This window comes from Patagioenas fasciata, chromosome 1 (assembly GCF_037038585.1).
Source record: "Patagioenas fasciata isolate bPatFas1 chromosome 1, bPatFas1.hap1, whole genome shotgun sequence".
In the NCBI taxonomy this organism is placed as follows: domain Eukaryota; kingdom Metazoa; phylum Chordata; class Aves; order Columbiformes; family Columbidae; genus Patagioenas; species Patagioenas fasciata.
The window spans coordinates 159,905,280-159,922,951 of record NC_092520.1 but is presented as its reverse complement, the minus strand read 5'-3'; the positions used below and the strand labels follow the sequence as shown (position 1 = coordinate 159,922,951).

Genomic DNA, 17,672 nt, shown 5'->3' with positions numbered 1-17,672 from the left:
ATTTTTATGTCTAGTACCAAATGGGAGAGAAGTTTCCAAAACAGAAGATGAGTTCTGTAAAATATATTAAAAACTAACAAAACAGAATAGGGTCAAATCTAATCTGTCCATATTTTTACATATAAAATACTGTTTGTGATAGTAAAATACTGACTTTCATAATTGAGTTCCTCATTTAAATCTATGAGTGTTCCTTTGTCAAATTAGTCCCAGTGGGGAATAATTTTAGACTCAGTGACTTTGAAAAGCACATTTCTCTCCCAAATTCATGCTTTACACTTTCCAAGTATTTACATGAGAATGTTCCAAGTTTTTTCTTCAACAGACACTACTATTATTTTATTTAGTCTGCAAATATATTTCCGAGAGAAGTGTGAGGTTTTGAGTTTCTCGTTAGGGAGAAAGAACCTGTAAACTTCGGCATTATTCTTTAGAGACCATAATACAATATATGAAAGACCCAGAAGGACACAACCAAATTTCCATGCACATTTGGGACAAAACACTTTGCTATTTTTTCTCATAACAATTAACAGCACTTAACGGTTTTTTACAAACAGCAGCTCCAAAAGCTCCAAGCATATGTATCTGAAGAGATCTTTGAGGAGAAAATATTAACTGAACTCTTTATCAGCTTTTCCTCTAGAGTTAAAAACATCTGCCACTTCTTTTTCTGTATAGGATATACTTCCACTACAGATGAAAAAGAAGCTTAATTTCAAACTTAAATATGTCATATCCTGGCCCCCTAAAAAATAACATGAAAGAGAAGTACCAAATCACCTATGGAGTCCTAGTGTATTTTTTCAACATACAAATATGACTAGCTGCACAAGGTCTTGGGCACTCAGGAAAGTCTCGTCTTCATCTAGGCTGTACAACAATGTGCCAAACTGTTTAAATTCCGTTATTTGGGCATTTTATTCCCTCTTTTACCTGCCTGGGTATTTGGGGGATGCCTCCTGTGGTTATCAGAACACCCACTCTTTGGGAAGGAGAAAAGTAGAGCTAACTTTAGTCCCCTGTGCAAGAAAACATCATGTGATACGTGTTGATACAGCTGTTGAATTCCTCTCAGCTTCATACCTGCAGGTACATGTATACAACTGTCTTGACTCAACAAACTTTCTGTCACAGAGAATGTCAAAGTCAGAATGATACTCCAGACTAAGCCAAAGTCCACTGACAATGCTGGGGGTCTTTTCATTCATTGTGCGTTGTATTTCATATTAACAGAAACAGAGTTCTCATGAAACTGTATCTATTGACAAACCAAATATTAATTCTTACCTTTAAGAAAAACAGAAACGTCTTCCAGCTGAGGCACATTGTCCTCTCTGTATCCACAGTACTTGGTCAGCAGAGGAAAGTTTTTTAAATATTCACGACAAGCATGGGTGGGATAGAGTTTACTGAGTTCTCTAAATACCACTCCCCATGTTTTAATTTCTTCAGGTGTGTACTCCACTCTGGGAATGGGTTGACCACTGTAAAAAATAAAATAATACAAAATACATTTGTATATAACCAGATTGTGGACAGATTCTGGATGACAAAATTTCTGTGAAAAGTATTCTTTAAACAAAGAAAACCAGACAGAGCCTATTAAAACTATTAAAAACTATTTTAAAATGACAACTAGATTATTTTTTCTTAGAATTGCTTATTGATGTTATATTATACATACTACATTTATTTCTCAAGGACTATATTTCTTCTTAAGGAATGAGAATACTTCTTGATCTTTGTACTTATCAAAGTAGAAAGATGGATTTCTTATACACCATGTTCATATAGCAGAGTAACATTTCTCTGTTTATTGCCACTGATGCCTTTGCAAGTGCTTAGCTGAAGGTCCTGATTCAGCCTAACCTGTGGATTCAGTTAGACCATCAGCAAACTGCTTGCTCTATGCATTCTTTAAAATACAAAACATAGCACCATTACCTAGCATTTTACAAAATGAACAGTAGGCAATTGCATAAATGTTTAGAAATGTGTGGATCCAATAAATATATATATATATATTTATTGTTTAGACTGTTGCTTACATGTGCAGATACATTTGGAACCCCAAATTCATGCAGGACTACGTTATGAGGAGGGTCACTTCAGAGCCAACAGCCTAGGATGGGTGAAACTAAACTTCTAAATACATCTCTTTCTTTCCTTCTGCACTGTTCCTCTGCCTCCTACCCCTAACACAAATGCACAGAAATTACAAAAGCAGGAACCTTCTAGGATGCCTGCTAGTCTGTCTCTGACACCCAAAATTTGCTTTGAGTGGTTACAGTTAATTCAAAACTGGCTGCCTGCGTGAATAGTGTGAAGGGCTCCTTCCAATTTGCACTGCCTTGTATTTAGATGGAAGGAATCTCCCATGCCATGGTCATGGGCCATCATATCGCATCATTAATTCCCCCTGGAAACTTTAAAAATCTTTCTCTGGATTTAATGTTCATATACTCTAGTATGTAACCTATGCAATCTGCCTTCTCCTCTTTTCCCACACTGTAAGCAAGTACAGAGCAGCAAAGGGATTCACAGGATCTCCTTCTACCCCATCAGCCCCTGTCTCCTGTTCCCTTGCCACAGGGCAGGCAACATGGGTGCTTCCAGTCCAGTGCTGTGGCTTCCTCAGTGTTGCAGACAGCAGCCAAATGGGAATATCAGGCACAGGGAATCCCACTACAGCAGGAGATGTGCAGTGCTGGGCTTCTGCTGGGGCTTGGCTCTCCATCCCAGCTGTCACCCGATTTGTAATCCTGTCTCCACTATATGAGGTGAGAAGGAATGAGCCCTCACGTCACATGCAACTGCTGCTTTGCAGTTCCTGCGTGCACAAGAGAAGAGCATCCATCCTACATTCATTGTGGCTGTCTCACCTTTATTAAAAACTTAGTATTTAATCCCCTTGCCTTTCACTGTGTCAAAGGATTTTGATCCACGGAAGTATCTGCCACTCCGGGGTTACTTTGTATGAGGTACTCGTTAAGGACTTACTGAACATTCAATATATCCACGAGTTCCCCTTCAGTCACTCTTTTGCAGACGTGACGAGAATTGCAACCCATTTAGTGACGCATTTCTCACCAACAGAAGCTGTGCTGGGTCTGTGCCCACTCTGTGGTGGGAGTCAGTCCTTCTGTCTTCACTGTTGCATTTTATCAGCCTTAAGCTGCCTGCCAGCTCATGGAAAGCAAAACACAGCTACTCTAAAGTGTACCATACATGACGGACACAAGCAGGTTGCTACTCCATCCACCTGGGGTTGCCAGAACACGGTGCAATGGCCTCGTCCCTTTAGCTTAGACCCAACCTCTGCTACAGATGCTGCCAGTACAGCCAGCACTGGCCCAGCAAAGAGGAAGAAATGTGTGCACCAGGGGAAAAACTCAGGTTTCTATTTAGCCTGTCACTAGAGAGAGATAAACACAATAAAGGATCTGAAGCTTGTTCACTGCTCACTAAAAGGTTTATAACTTAGTTATTGTTTCAATTAATTCATTAGTACTGAAGTAAAGTTCACTGAATGTTAATTCCTTAATAGGATTTATGCCTGGGAGAGCTGATCTTATTTCCAGCTGATCATGATATTGCTTTCTTTATTGAGAGGATCAAGGCAGCCAGACTTGAGGGAGGACCTGTGCTGTTCTCACTCAGCTCTACAAATCTCATTTTTCTCACTCTCTTACTTCAACAAGCAAGACCCACCTGGCACCCAAACTTTTCCATAAATCACAAGAATGGCTAGCCCACGTAGCCATTTTTCTTGTGTCTGAGAAAGATGACTCTACAAGCTAATTTATCCTGAATTTTTATTTCCTCTTATTAAAATAGGGTCTTTCCATTTTGCCATGGTGATAAGCTATCAACTTATATTATGAATTCCCACTTAAACCTCACATTTTTCCTCAAGATTTAATTTTCTCAACACTTTCGCAATCCCTGATCAGTCTTAGAGGACTAATTAGCAAGATTAACACATTTTCACTATCTTTAGGATAGAAGCTAAGTGAAGGAGGGATTAATTTTTTTTTGGTCCATTTATTTCATACAGCTGATCTTCACTGCATGTCTTTCCCTCTAACATCCAGCACATATCTGCTCCTCCAAGTTGATTTCTTAGTGTTTTTTTCTCTCTCTCCCCACTACAGAAACCTCTTTATGTTCAACCAAGGCAGAGCATCTACCACTATAGAACAGCAGCAATTCATAAAAGAAATGCTGATCCAGTATTTTCAACTCCACAATTTTTTTACAGAGCCAATTTCTTGCAGCCAAATCTCTTTGTTATGTTTTTTTAAGGAAAGAAGTGTGGAGGTTTTTTTACACTGGAAAATGAAAAGTAGAAACACATTAAATAATTAGGAAGGTCACTTACCTGGAAGACACTGAGAGGTTCAAGACAATGCTTTGAATTTATCTCTAAGGGAAGCAGTCCTTACAACAGAGCTGTTCTTTTTGTATAAATAAGCAAATAGCCATTAGACCACTAAAGAGAATGTGATGAGACTGCAACCTAGCGTTGAGACACCTACATTAATTCTGAGTTCCCCAGGGCAGCAGAAACAGTTTAGCTGTAGCAACACAATGTCCTCCCTGAGCTGATCTACCGTTCGTCAGCCTGGCTTAGGCTGAGCTCTGGGGTGCTGGGGGTAAATGTCTCCCCAGGCTTCTCCACAGGCGTTCCCAGAGAGAGACCGACTGTTCAGCCCAGCAGATATGGCACATCCCTGAGGTAAGGACAACCACTACAGCAGGCACGAGGAGCATGAACGAGATTTTGCTACATCTCAGTTAACTGCCCTAACCACCGGCCTCCCAGCCATTTTGTGGTCCCTGGGTGAAAATATTTGGAGCATCTTGTTTGCCCTCTGCTAATAATAACAGAAAGAGTTTAAATCTTTTAAAGGTTTGAAAAAATCAGTGGGATGAAGGAGTACTTCTGAGCAGTTTTGCTGAAGTACAAGATCTGACTCCCGAATAACCTCTGGTTTGGGTTGTTTGATTTCTGCAATGTGCCTGCAGAAATGGTTCTTGAGCCTTCAAAATCTGAAAAAATAAGTTTTTTCCTTTATCTGTTTTTCTGGGAATATGCAGGATTACTTTACGTGCTTTTTGTGAAAAGACATTCCTCATTGGTTTCAGCGTGAAAGAAAAAACCACCTTCGTAACAGAGGACCAAATACTGCTTAGTGAGCCAGCTGCATGACCTTTCCAGCACTTAGGCAGCTGAGAAGGAGAAGGGAGGAAAATATTTCCAGCAACTTAGCAGCTGTGAAATGCATGGCACTACTGCTACCTTCATGGGTAAACGGAGAACTTTCTGACTTACTGAAAGAGCTCTAGTAGAACACAGTCTGATCTCATCCACAGGTATCTGCTTGACATTTCAGACTGCAATAAATGCTAGGCAAGAAGAACTAACTCTACAGCAAGCATTAAACTGAATATATATGCATATAAAAAATAAATCAATCAGCTGTAAACAAACAAAAAAACTGTCTCAGTTTACATTTGAAAGCTGGCTAAATTTAGAAGGTACCTGGGTCAGCCTAGGATGCTTCTCTACCAGCCAGTGCCCTGACCCCAGCAGGCAGCAGCTCAGTGTGCTGGATGAATGTCATGAGCATCCAGTTAAACCATGGGCAGAAAAACAGGAACTAACACTAGCACCTACACATTGATTGGTAATAGCTTAATGACAGGAATGGGAAAAAAAGAGGAATATAATCAGCATTATATTCTCACAAAGCAGAGTTAATTCTCCTGTTCCCCAAGCCTTCTGCAGCCTGTATATTACCCTCATATTAAAAACGAACAAACAAACAAACAAACAAACAAACAAAAACAGAACTTAAAAACCTTCAAAAATCCATTTATTAATTGCTTCCTGACAAGATGTGCCTTCTATGAAAGGAGCAAAAATTGTTGTGTTTTATATTCTTTAAACAGCGTGGGTACAAATCTCAAAGGAGAAAAATGAAAAACCTGAAGAAGTGTGTTAAAATGGAAAAGACGTGTTCTTTCCCTTGAGAACGAGGGTGTAGGCCTGTTGCAAATAAAACCTAGAGTATGATTAGAATTAGTTGGATGCTTCTGTGACAAGAAAATTGCAACACAAGAAGTATTTGTAGGTAGCCCAGAAAGTTTACTTCCAGAGATGGCAGTAAATTGAAAATACTGACTTGACATGGGAAAAAAAAATCAAAATGAGAATACATATGAAGTGTATTTGTGCAGAGACACCATCTTCACTAACTACATAGAAATCCATTGACTAAATTCTGGTAAGTTTAGAGCTGTGTTGGCAAAACTGATAGATGCCATTTTTCAGTGGCCAGTATAGTAAGCACATGAAAAGAAAATAATTTCAGTGTTTAGTAAGTTCATCCAGCTACGTGGGGACACTGGGCATGTGTGATTCATTAGTGCCTGAGTTTGTCCTTAAGACATCCAAGCATTGGTAAAAGGGTGTCTGAAGTTTAAACATCTATGAATAAAATGCTGAGGAAGAAGCGCTTACCTTTCAAATGCTCTGCTTGCCTGTATCTGTACCAAAAATGTAATGGGATTTCTAGGATCAGGTTTGTCGTTTATAGCCTACACTAAATTAGTCAAAGTTTAAAGGATGACTTTTTCTACTGTTAAACTTCAACCTACAGAATTAAGTACAGCATGAATTCTAACTAGTCAGCAGGATGGGGAAGAGTTATGCCAGTACTTACTATTTATAGCTCATGGCAACATCCACAAAGTACTTTCTTCTCTGTCGATAGACATTGTCTTTAAATCCCTTAAGCAAGGAAGAAGAGAGTAATTTACAATAAGGACAGAAAATTAGCTGTAAGAATTACAAAATAAATCATTAAAGTGTTTATTTAGTACCTAATTGTATTGTATTTTGATTAACACCATCTACTGACTGCAAGGGAAGATAAGGATTTTCTCACTTTTTCCCCACCAAAGTCCCATGGGAGTTTTTTTCACGACAAGTTTGTGCATAGCTACAGAAAATCATCCAAGATGCTGGAAAAAAGAAACTTTTTCCTTGTCATTTCACCTCACTCAGGTTTTCATTAATCTGAATGGAGATAGACACACAGCAAAGCAGAATAATTGGCCTGTCCTTAATACATCTTTCTTCGTCAGAAGAATCAAGCACCCAGAATTCACACACAATTCATTTTGAAAATTCTACTTCGGCAGTTGCCATCTTAACCAATGCATTAGAGACTGAACCACCAGCCTCAAGCAGCAAATATGCATATTGCTCCAATTTGAGTTTCAGAGGAATGGCTCACAGACTACAGTAGGCTCATACCTTTTGCATAGTAAATGCAAAAAAAGAGCTGTACAATACATACATAGCAGCCAGTCACAACCCTTTGAGCTATTCAAAACTAAAATAAAATCTCTTCTGTACCTGTAAAAGATGTAGACACTTCAGGTTTTGGACTACAAAAAGAGTTATCTATTTTCAAGGCAGGACTGTCAAACTCTTGAAGATAAAAAAGGGTAAAAGTTTATCTGAGTTCCCTAGTTAGTAGCCCAGAAAGTGCATTAAAGTTTTCCCCTAGTCAGAGCTGAGAAGTAAAATGCATTTTTTCCTTACTGCTCACATGCACAAACACAAATCACTGAAGGAAATAAAAAGATAACATTGTTTGATTTGAAATATTTGTGTGAGTTCCCAGAAAACTCAGAAGGCATTTTATTTTCCCATCACCAAAGCTGCGCTACTGAAGCAGAGAAAGAGAGGATGTCAAAGGACTGAAGAAAACCTTCAAGCCTCTACTCCTACACAGAGAAGTTTTTTGACTGGGAAAAAGTTCCTGTAGTCTGGCAGAGCCTCTTTGTCCACTTAATATCTTCTGACAAAAGCACTGAGTTACTCAGCTGCAGACTGTTCAAGAGCCCAAGTGGGATAGAAGGCAGCACAGGGGTCTGAAAACACTGTCATGAGTAGTGAAACTGAGACTGAAACCATTAGTCAATATGGAGTGGGTTAAGACTATGCTGCTGAAGTGGTGCTGTGCTGGTTCTGTAACAGGGTAATTCACTTTGGTCCTCCAGCACCTACATGCCACTGCTGAGGAACAGGGCAGGCACCAGAAGTAGCCTTTGAAAGGTCAGTCACAGATTTTTACAGCTTTTTCCCCCATCCCTAATACCTGGCATGCTGCATACGCTAACAAATGGTGTGTAAATTATGTTTATAAGAGTTCCCCAAGTGTAAAATATATATTCATGTAATGCAAATGTCTTTTTTCATTGTAAAACTGAAAGCAGATTTTCAGCAGAGCACTCAAGTATTTAATGAAGGCACCAGCTCAGAACATAAAACAGTATCAAATGGCCCATCACAGTCATTGACTCAAGGCTAGAATGAGCCTGCCACTAAGAGCTCTGTTTGAACCCAATTACTGTTAACGGTTAAAGGCAATCAACAGATTTTTCCATTTTAAGAAAATCTGAGGTAAATCCTTGTTTGTCATCAGGAAGTACATGGCAGAAACCAGGATCCAGGAACACGCTCCCGGGCTGAAGGCCCACAGTGTGGGAAGGGCTCACACATGGTAGAGGTGGCTGGGAAACAAGTGAGACAATGATGCTTGTCATGGCAGATCCAAGGGCAAGTGACACCAGGGACAGGAAAGTGGGGCCGCCAGAGGACATCACATTGACATCCATTTGCTTGAGTGCACAGACGCGAGGGTCTGTGCCTGAGCCCCCGCCACAGCACAGCCACTGTAGGAGCTGTGGAGCAGACAGGACAGAAGGCAGCAGTCCAAGTGCCATTTCTGCACTGACATAGAGTCCCAAACCCAGGGCCACCAGGAGTACCTGCCTCTCCTCAGCCAAGGCAGTCACCAGGGAGGAGTCGGCACAGGCACTGTAATAACATGGTATAGCATAGATGCATCACCAGAGAGTCCCCTCTATTCTGCTCTGGTGAGACGCCACCTGGAGTTCTGCATCCAGCTCTGGAGCCCTCAGTACAGGAAAGACATGGACCTGCTGGAGAGGGGCCAGAGGAGGCCACCAAGATGATCAGAGGGATGCAACACCTCTCCTATGGCTGAGAGAGTTGGGGTTGTTCAGCATGGAGAAGACAAGGCTCCGAGGAGACATTATTGTGGCCTTTCAGTACCTTAAAGGGTAGCATAGACTTTCTAGCAGGGTCTGTTGTGATAGGACAAGGGGTAATGGTTTTAAACTAAAAGAGGGGAGATTCAGGCTAGACATGAGGAAGAAGTTTTTTACAATGAGGGTGGTGAAACACTGGCCCAGGTTGCCCAGAGAGGTGATAGATGATCCATCCCTGGAGACATTCAAGACCAGGCTGGACGGTGCTCTGAGGAACCTGATCCAGTTGAAGATGTCCCTGCTCATTGCAGGGGGTTGGACTAAATGACCTTTTAAGGTCCCCCCACAACCCAAACTATTCTATGATCTTCTGAATTGATCCTTCTGCTGTCACTGACAATCTCTTTGGGGCCATTTTTCACCACCTTGCACCATACCAACAAAATGTGTGCCACAAAACCCACATGAGACTCTCACCTACAAATACAGTTCAATGTGATTCTATTACAAGACAACCTTATGGTCAGATATCTTAGTTCATTACCTATTTCTTTTCAGATGGAAGTTTCCTACAAAACCAGATTTATCCAGCCTATTTTACTTTGGAGTACGAATGAACACAACTAGCTACCACCAGTGTCTTTCAGTCCACTGGTCCCAACATAGAAACTTGGATTTATAACAAATTAAGATGTTTTTACACAAATGCTTACCATCATCCGTCATCTAGACACTCATAAGTTAAACATTTATGGACATCAGCCAAAATAAATAAAACAACAGCAAATTATTTTTTTGCCTTTTGCACTGAGCATTTGGCACTACTGCAGACTTGGCTTGTGTGAAATGTCTCCTGTCACCCAAGTCAGGAAACAATGTGAGACACCTTCCCATCTGCTGCATTCATGCAGAAACGGGAATGTGTTTCTCTGATTTATTTTGCAATTATCTCTTGAGTGCACAAGGAAACCTTCCTTTATAATTCTTTCTTCTCTGACACCTAGGTTAGTATCAGCTCTTAACTAAGAGCTGTGATGGGACCGAAGGTCACGTTGACCTAAACTTGTCAGAGTCCGAAAGCTTCTGTCAACTAGCTAATTTAAAAAAAAATCAGTAAATGAAGCAGTACAAAAGGGGCCATAGTTGTTCAAGAGTAACTACTACAGAAAAGGAATATTAATTCACTGAAATCATTGAAGAGAACTAAACCCCCATCTTCTGAAAAACACATGCTCAAAAAAATACTCAAAATCTGCAGTCACCAGGCTTTTTATTTGACTGGCAAATAACCTGAACAAATTATCTACAATACAATTTTATGTTACACTTACAGGGTGATCTGCATCCAGCTCAGATCCATACATCAAAACTCTCTGCGAGCATTTGTCTAATTCAGATATCTTCCTGGGGAACCAAGGGACACAGTCGAGATCTGCAGAAGACAGAATGTGAGTTGAATGTACTGGAGTGTAAGATTATGGAGATACCCACACAAAACGTTCGTCAGTGTCTAAACCAAGTGAGAGAAAAGCAGCCTTGCCTTCTTCATCAGTCCAGATGTTTTCCGGTGGATCGAGAGATACAATATTAGTTTGAAACTTGAGCAACTGGATTAATTCATTAAATTCTTTCTTACTGCAGTCACAGTCCACAAAAATTTCCACCTCCGAGCTCCTTCTCTTCGATTTTCGTGATTCAATATGAACCATACTCACATGTTTCTCCTGTGGAAGGATGAAACAGCATATGAAATGTAGACATACCAGCTAGAAGGGGAATATTGATGGCATGTTCCTTAGGAAAGTTTTTCCCGGTTATTAAAAAGTGTTTTCATTTAAAGTACTCCCTCTAGACCTACATAACTGGTTAGTCACACTTATTTAATAACAAAGACAAAAAAAAAATCTGTATACTGAATGTAAAATTAATACTATTGTGTTTAATGAAGAAAGTTAACTTATGATCTAATTTTATCTAAAAAGGCAATCTTTTATAAAGGACAATATTACTTCATAATTTTTAAAGAGAAAACAATTCTAATGCGATCGTATATTTACCTTTGTTAAACATGAAATGCAATTTTATTAGGCAATGTGCACAATAATACAGTTAATTTAACTGTATTTGAGTGTGTTTACTTAGACACTATTAAATGTGTACTACTTCAGCATCTCTCATGAATACAAGGGAGAAAATTTTTTTTTTAAGAGTTACTGTTTACAACTCCTCATCTCTCTCTCTCTTGCAGCAACTATGGATTACCTGGAGTGGTTCTAGTAATAAAATTAAAATCTGATTCAGTTTATTCTCTACTATAACATCCTCATCAAAACTAAACACATAAATGTGTAAATAGTTCTAGTACTAAAATTTTCTTATGGGGTATCTCTCCCACCACAACCACTGGTCTGCCAAGGGTGTCGTACAGTGACAGGCAACCATAATGTGTTATGGCTGACCTGATCTAGTATTGTGATAGCCTTGCTTCAAAACAGGAGGTTGGACTAGACAGCTACTTTCAACCAATATTTCTGTTGACTCTGATTTTTCCTTTTTTTGCCAAACACAAACTGTCTGTTACTTTTCACAACTACTCTTTCACTTGCTAAGTGAAGCCAATAAAACATTTTTTAACTTCCAAATGGGGAGAACTCTGCATTTGTACTTCCACCCTGCCTGCCATATTTTGCAGAAATGTCCATTTCAGGTGAAGGTCTCCCCTAGTACCGCCAACCAGCAGTCTCTGCTTTCACACCTCTGGATATAGGTACATAATTCTTTAATTGGCATACACCAGAAGGTACGTATATGGTGTATCTCCTTAGCTAACCCATTCACATAACAAATCCACAGAAGGAAAACACTCCATCTGCTGAGGGTTTTGAATCTGCTATTTGTAAACTGGCAGATTACAAAGCCGAGCAGGATCATTTTGACAATCTACTCCTGAATAACAGAGGCCACAGGACTCCCCTGAGTGTTCTCAGCCAACACAGAGCCACCAGTTTTAGGCATTCTCTTGGGAAGTCAGACAAGTGGCTTTGATCTACTCTAGGCTGAGAAGAGAACAAAACTCTAAACTCCCCCTCATGGTACTCAAATCATTAAGTAACTCCATGAATGGGGGTGCATTGAGTGCACCCTCAATAAGTTTGCAGACAACACCAAATTGGGTGGGAGTGTTGATCTGCTAGAGGGTAGGAAGGCCATACAGAAGGATCTGGACTGGCTGGATTGTTGGGCTGATGCCAGTTGTATGAGATCAAGTGATGGGTCCTGCACTTGGGTCACAACAACCCCAGACAGCGCTACAGGCTCAGGGAAGAGTGGCTGGAAAGATGCCCATGGAAAAGGATTGGGGTGTTGATTGACTGAATATGAGCCAGCAGTGTGCCCAGGTGGCCAAAAAGGCCAACAGCATCCTGGTTTGTATCAGAAACAGTGTGGCCAGCAGGACTAGGGAAGTGTTTGTGCCACGGTACTCGGTGCTGGTCAAACCCCACCTTGAATCCTGTGTTCAGTTTTGGGGCCTCACTACAAGAAAGACATTGAGGTACTAGAGCGAGTTCAGAGGAGGGAAACAAAGCTGGTGAGGAGTCTGGAGCCCAAGTCTGATGAGGAGCAGCTGAGGGAACTGGGGCTGTTTAGCCTGGAGAAAAGGAGGCTGAGGGGAGACCTTATCACTGTCTACAGCCACCTGAAAGGAGGTTGTAGTATGGAGGGGGTTGGTCTCTTCTCCCAAGTAACAAGTGATAGGATGAGAGGAAATGACCTCAAGTTGTGCCAGGGAAGGTTTAGATTGGATATTAGGAAAAAATTCTTCATGGAAAGAGTTGTCAGGTATTACAATTCCTCTCAGTTTTCTGTCAAACACCCTGGTTTCTGGCAGCCTCCCTCCCTGGGGGTTTAACTCACCCCCTTTTCCTTTGCTGAGGAATCTAGATATCGGCATCAGCCTTGGGAATCTGCTCCCAGAGCCAGCTCCTATGAGTCAGGATTGGCAATGCCCAGTGCTCCCACACTTACACCCCTCTGATGGTTTGGCGTTAGAAACCAACACTTCACTGTTTACATTCTAGTTAGACACATATAAGCCCTGACCCTGCAAGCACTTAAAGATGCGTTTACCTTCATGACCAAACATTGTCCTGCAGCAAGGCTACCACCACCACCTGACTGTATATAATCCAGATCTTGAACTGCTCTCTCAAAGTGCCTCCTTTCACTGTGGTCTCCACAGACAACTTCAAATCTAATTTACAGTGTTGAGAATCACACGTCAGAAATCTAAAGTGAATAGTGTGAACATTGGCATCACTGTTCACCTGTATTCCAGAAAACTCTTCATGAGCCCAAAATGCTTTGTTGAATGGTCCATAAAGTTTTAAGTTACTTTTATTCGGTTCTGCAGAGTGTAACTGCTCTCTATTGCTTCCAGCATGGTTCATTAGATTTATGCCAACAACCAACCTGACCTCAGTAGCCTTCCTCAGTCCAGTCAGTGTAATGATTTGTAAGCTTTACCTGGAAGAGTCGAAGAGCTTTCACCAATCCACCAACTTCATTCTTCAAGGAAAACACCACGGCTGTCTTTCCACCTTCAGAAACAGATTCACCTTTCGCATTTCCCTTGTTCCCTTTCTTTTCCTCATTTTTCCCAGAACTTGATCTGTTCAGCTACAAATGGACAAAGAACAGTACCATCTCAGACACAAACAGGCACTTCCCAAAATTTAGTCCTTTTAGACAATGAGAATTTTTTTGCTAAAAATTAGCTGAATGGAACTCATCCAGACTTCATTTAAAAGGTTTCTACCATTTGCTTCTAACCAGAACCACAGGTCAAAGGCAGCTGTTAGAGACAATTGTATAAGAGGCCAGTCTGTTAAAAGGATCTTAAGGAAAAGCATATGAATGTTTGGGATACAAACATGAAGCTATTATTAGTGCAATGCTAACAAATACAAAGCACATGGAGATGGTCTGAATTACTGCAAAGCCTGTAGTGATGCTACCCTAACCTGAATATTGCTGCAAAACTGAAGTGATGCTATTCTAAGCTACACCAGTCAATTTATGATGATTTATACTGCTCTGTATTTTTGCATTAACGACTAAATTTAAAACATAAACTTCATGTTCTCTGTTGTAGTACAAGTAATATTGTCATGTAAGGTCATTTTTCCTGAGAAAACAAAGCCTCTTGCTTATAAACACAAGCACAGAAATACAAGCTTAGACTGTACCTCCCAGATGAGCTGGCTGAAGAACTCAAGAAAACAGAGAAAAATCACACCATCCTTAGTTACTCCTGCATTCTTCTCTCAATTTGTGGGTCAAAGACTGCTTTAAGCCGAATTTCTGCCACATTTTCCAAAACATATAATCTCATCAGCTTAAATCTTGCCAGGATGCCAACAGTATGTCCTTTATAGACAATTTTTCTAAGACTAACCAGGATTTTTAGAAAACATCCTGCTTTTTCCAATACCCACATTGTGAGTCCTGGAGATATCAAATCTCCAGTGAGGTGCTAACTGCTTTTTTATCCTCCATAATATGGTCACTAAAAACATGAAGATGTACATTAGGAATCATATACAACTACTTCATGTTGATTAAATTGTCTTTTGGTAAACTGTAAAGCAGCTGACAGAAAATAACCCAAAAATGAATGACATTTCAAAACATGTAACACCTGATAAAAGCCAAGTTAATCCTCTATTCTTATATTTTCCTTACAGGTAGGTTATCCCTCTTGCACAATGTCTGTGGACCTGCAATGACAGACTTCGCCAAAAGGTCTCCTCGTGATTCTAGATGATTTTACAATATTTTATCAAGGGCTTCGTGACCCAGCAAAAAATTAGTACAGTTAAGCCCGATTCTTTTTCAATCTGGATTATATTAAATGGTTTTCTTAAAATTTGGTATCGCTGACAGCGACGAGGTATTTGCATCACGTCCATTTTAATGCATTCATATGGTTAATGTCAAATTGTTTTAATTTTTTACCTGATCCTAGTCCACTCTAAAACATCTCCCTCTACTGAACAGAGCACCCACAGCCCTCAAGTCAGCTCACACTGGATCTTCTGAGATTTTTTCTTAAGCTATAAGAATGCACTGAATTAGAAAGAGTGCTAGTTATATTGCATAATCTTACCAAAGGCCACTCTTTAAACAGCCTGGGTTAAAGCAGCCACACTTAAACTAGTTACTGAACATGCTAAAAAGTCTCTGTGGTCTTCTCTCACCATTTATTAGGCTACACAGAAACAATCTAAAAAAGCAATTATGACTGTAGAATTATATATATGAGGGGTTTCAAATATGTTTATTTTTCAGTAATTGAGCTTATTTGATTCTGCTTCATAGGAGGTTTGCTCAGGGATAGTTTAGGGAAGGTCACTTTTGTTTTGACTTAAATAATATTTGGGATTTGACTGAGTCATTTTCACATGCATCAAGCACACACAACCTCCACATAAAGTGACAAAGATGCTTTTTTTACAGCATACGTGATTTTTCACTGCGTGCTGCTTTCTGGAAGCTATGTGCTGAGGGTCACATAATCAAATGAGTGCCTGAGAATCTCAATATCATTGATTCCCCTGGGAAATGAGGGCACTTGGCACTTTACAAAACTGTCGCAGGTTCCCTAATACTCTCAAGTGAGCATTACCTGAATTTATGACTGAAAAGACCCTCTCAAGCACATAAAAAACAGAATACCTCTTTGTTATGAGCACAGTAGAAGAGATTGTGATGTTGCAAGAACTCAAATCTTATCAGCCATGCTCATTAGTACACTTCATCATGAAATCATGACTAGCAGATCAACTTGCCTAATGAAAACAGATTATCTGGAGCAAGCACAAGTACTCACAAATAAAAGTCATCTGTAGCAGAACTCAGTGAAGAAAGTAACTCAAATATAGAGAGAGTAAAACAGATTTACCCCGTTTAATTCAATATTTCCGATAGAAGCAAAGTGTGCATAACTAGGGATGTTTCACATTTTACCATGCAGACAGTAGGCCAGTTCACAACTGGTACGAATTGGTGCATAGTCTTGGTTCTACTCAAGTGATCCAAATCTTCATGTGTTGCAAAATTTTATAGGAGGCAAAGTCTTCATAATTCTAACTATCTCACATATCCAGAGCAGATTACATTATTATTACCTATTAACATTCTTTGTTCTTATTAAAGCACACCTGTTCAAATATGTTTGCTTGTGAGCATACAGGAGTTTATCCTGTGCTTGAAAGGGATCCAAGCACCTGTCGCACCCATATCACCATCTTACACGGATCTGCTCCTACCTCCCAACGGGGTTTTCAACAGGGAAACGCACATCCCCTGCACGATGCTCCCGCGCTCCTGCACCCCTGCTAGTCGGTGTGAGCTGGGAAACCCCAAATCCAGCTGCTCAGCAGTGAAAGCACCACAGGCACCAACGCAGTTTAAGTGCATACAATTTGCATATTGCCAAAAATGTTGCGCACATCGTGCTGCAAGGTTTGTGAGTGCCTTGAAAGAGCGGATTCTGCTGACACAGCAGTAGTGCATAAAGTTGGCAGGAATTATTAAAGTTATTATTTTATATATATATATATATGTATATAAAGTTATTATTAAAGTCGGTAGGCTTTCAAAATTCAAGCATTTAAAATGCCCTAACTGGACATCAATGCTTTTATATTATTCCAATAGCAATATGGTTAATTCCTGCAGTAAAGCTTTCATTTCTAATGAAACTTTTACTACTGTTTGAAGACATGTCTAAGGCAGCGTTTTGAACGAGGGCCGATCAGACTAAAAAGTTGTTTTCATCGGCCCCTGTAACAGCTGAAAAACTATTCACCTGGCCCTAAAGGTGAGAGGAAGGGACACCGCCCCCCCGGTACGGGCCGGCTGAACCCGACCCCTCTCGCCGCTTCCCTGCCCCGGCAGCTCCCGCTCCTGCCCCCGCGGGGTCCCCGCAGCCACGGGACTCGGCGGAGAAGCCCCGCTCCCAGCCCCGCCACTTACGGTGAGGCTGCCGACGGCGGGGCGCTCCTCCGGCAGGGCCGAGTCCAGCGAGAAGCCCCTCCGAGCCCAGTACTTACTGGAGAACATCATCATGGCGGGCTGCATGGGGCCGGCCGGGCGGGCGGGGGGCAGCGCCACGCTCTGCCCGCCTGGGCCCGCGGCGGCTCCTTTTATACCCCCCCGCGGAGGCTGATGGAAACCCGATTAGGGGACACCCGTCTCCGGGTGACGAGAGCCGCCGGCAGATGAACGCCCACGGTCCCCGCTTACCTCAGCCGCCGCCGCGCACCGCCGGGGCGGGACGGGACCGGGCAGCGGTGTCGCCGCCGGGCGCTGCCCGGCCTCGCCGCTCCCGCCCCGGCTAGAGCCCCCCGGGCCGGGAGGGCGGCGGGAATGCCGGGGGAGCCGTGCCGACCGCAATGCCAAAGGACCGCGCTGCGGGAACGGTCCCCCCGCCCGCCCCTGCGGCGACACCTTCACCTGCCCCTCCGGCCGCTGCCCGCAGGGACCCGCAGAGGGACAGAGCCCGGCCCGGGCGGCGG

At 41.6% G+C, this 17,672-nt stretch overlaps 1 protein-coding gene across 1 annotated transcript in view; it reads right to left on the bottom strand.

Annotated features, from left to right (window-relative positions):
- Nucleotides 1–17,385, bottom strand: part of TPH2 (tryptophan hydroxylase 2) — a 52,380-nt gene extending 34,995 nt beyond the window's left edge. Inside the window, exons 1-6 of the mRNA XM_071799294.1 lie at nt 17,131–17,385; nt 13,618–13,770; nt 10,634–10,817; nt 10,425–10,525; nt 6,732–6,799; nt 1,291–1,487 (exon numbers count right to left, since the gene is read on the bottom strand). Coding sequence (XP_071655395.1) covers nt 1,291–1,487; nt 6,732–6,799; nt 10,425–10,525; nt 10,634–10,817; nt 13,618–13,770; nt 17,131–17,235 — 808 coding nt within the window. The 5' untranslated portion in view covers nt 17,236–17,385. The remainder of the gene's footprint in view (nt 1–1,290; nt 1,488–6,731; nt 6,800–10,424; nt 10,526–10,633; nt 10,818–13,617; nt 13,771–17,130) is intronic.
- Between the last annotated feature and the right edge of the window lie 287 nt (nt 17,386–17,672).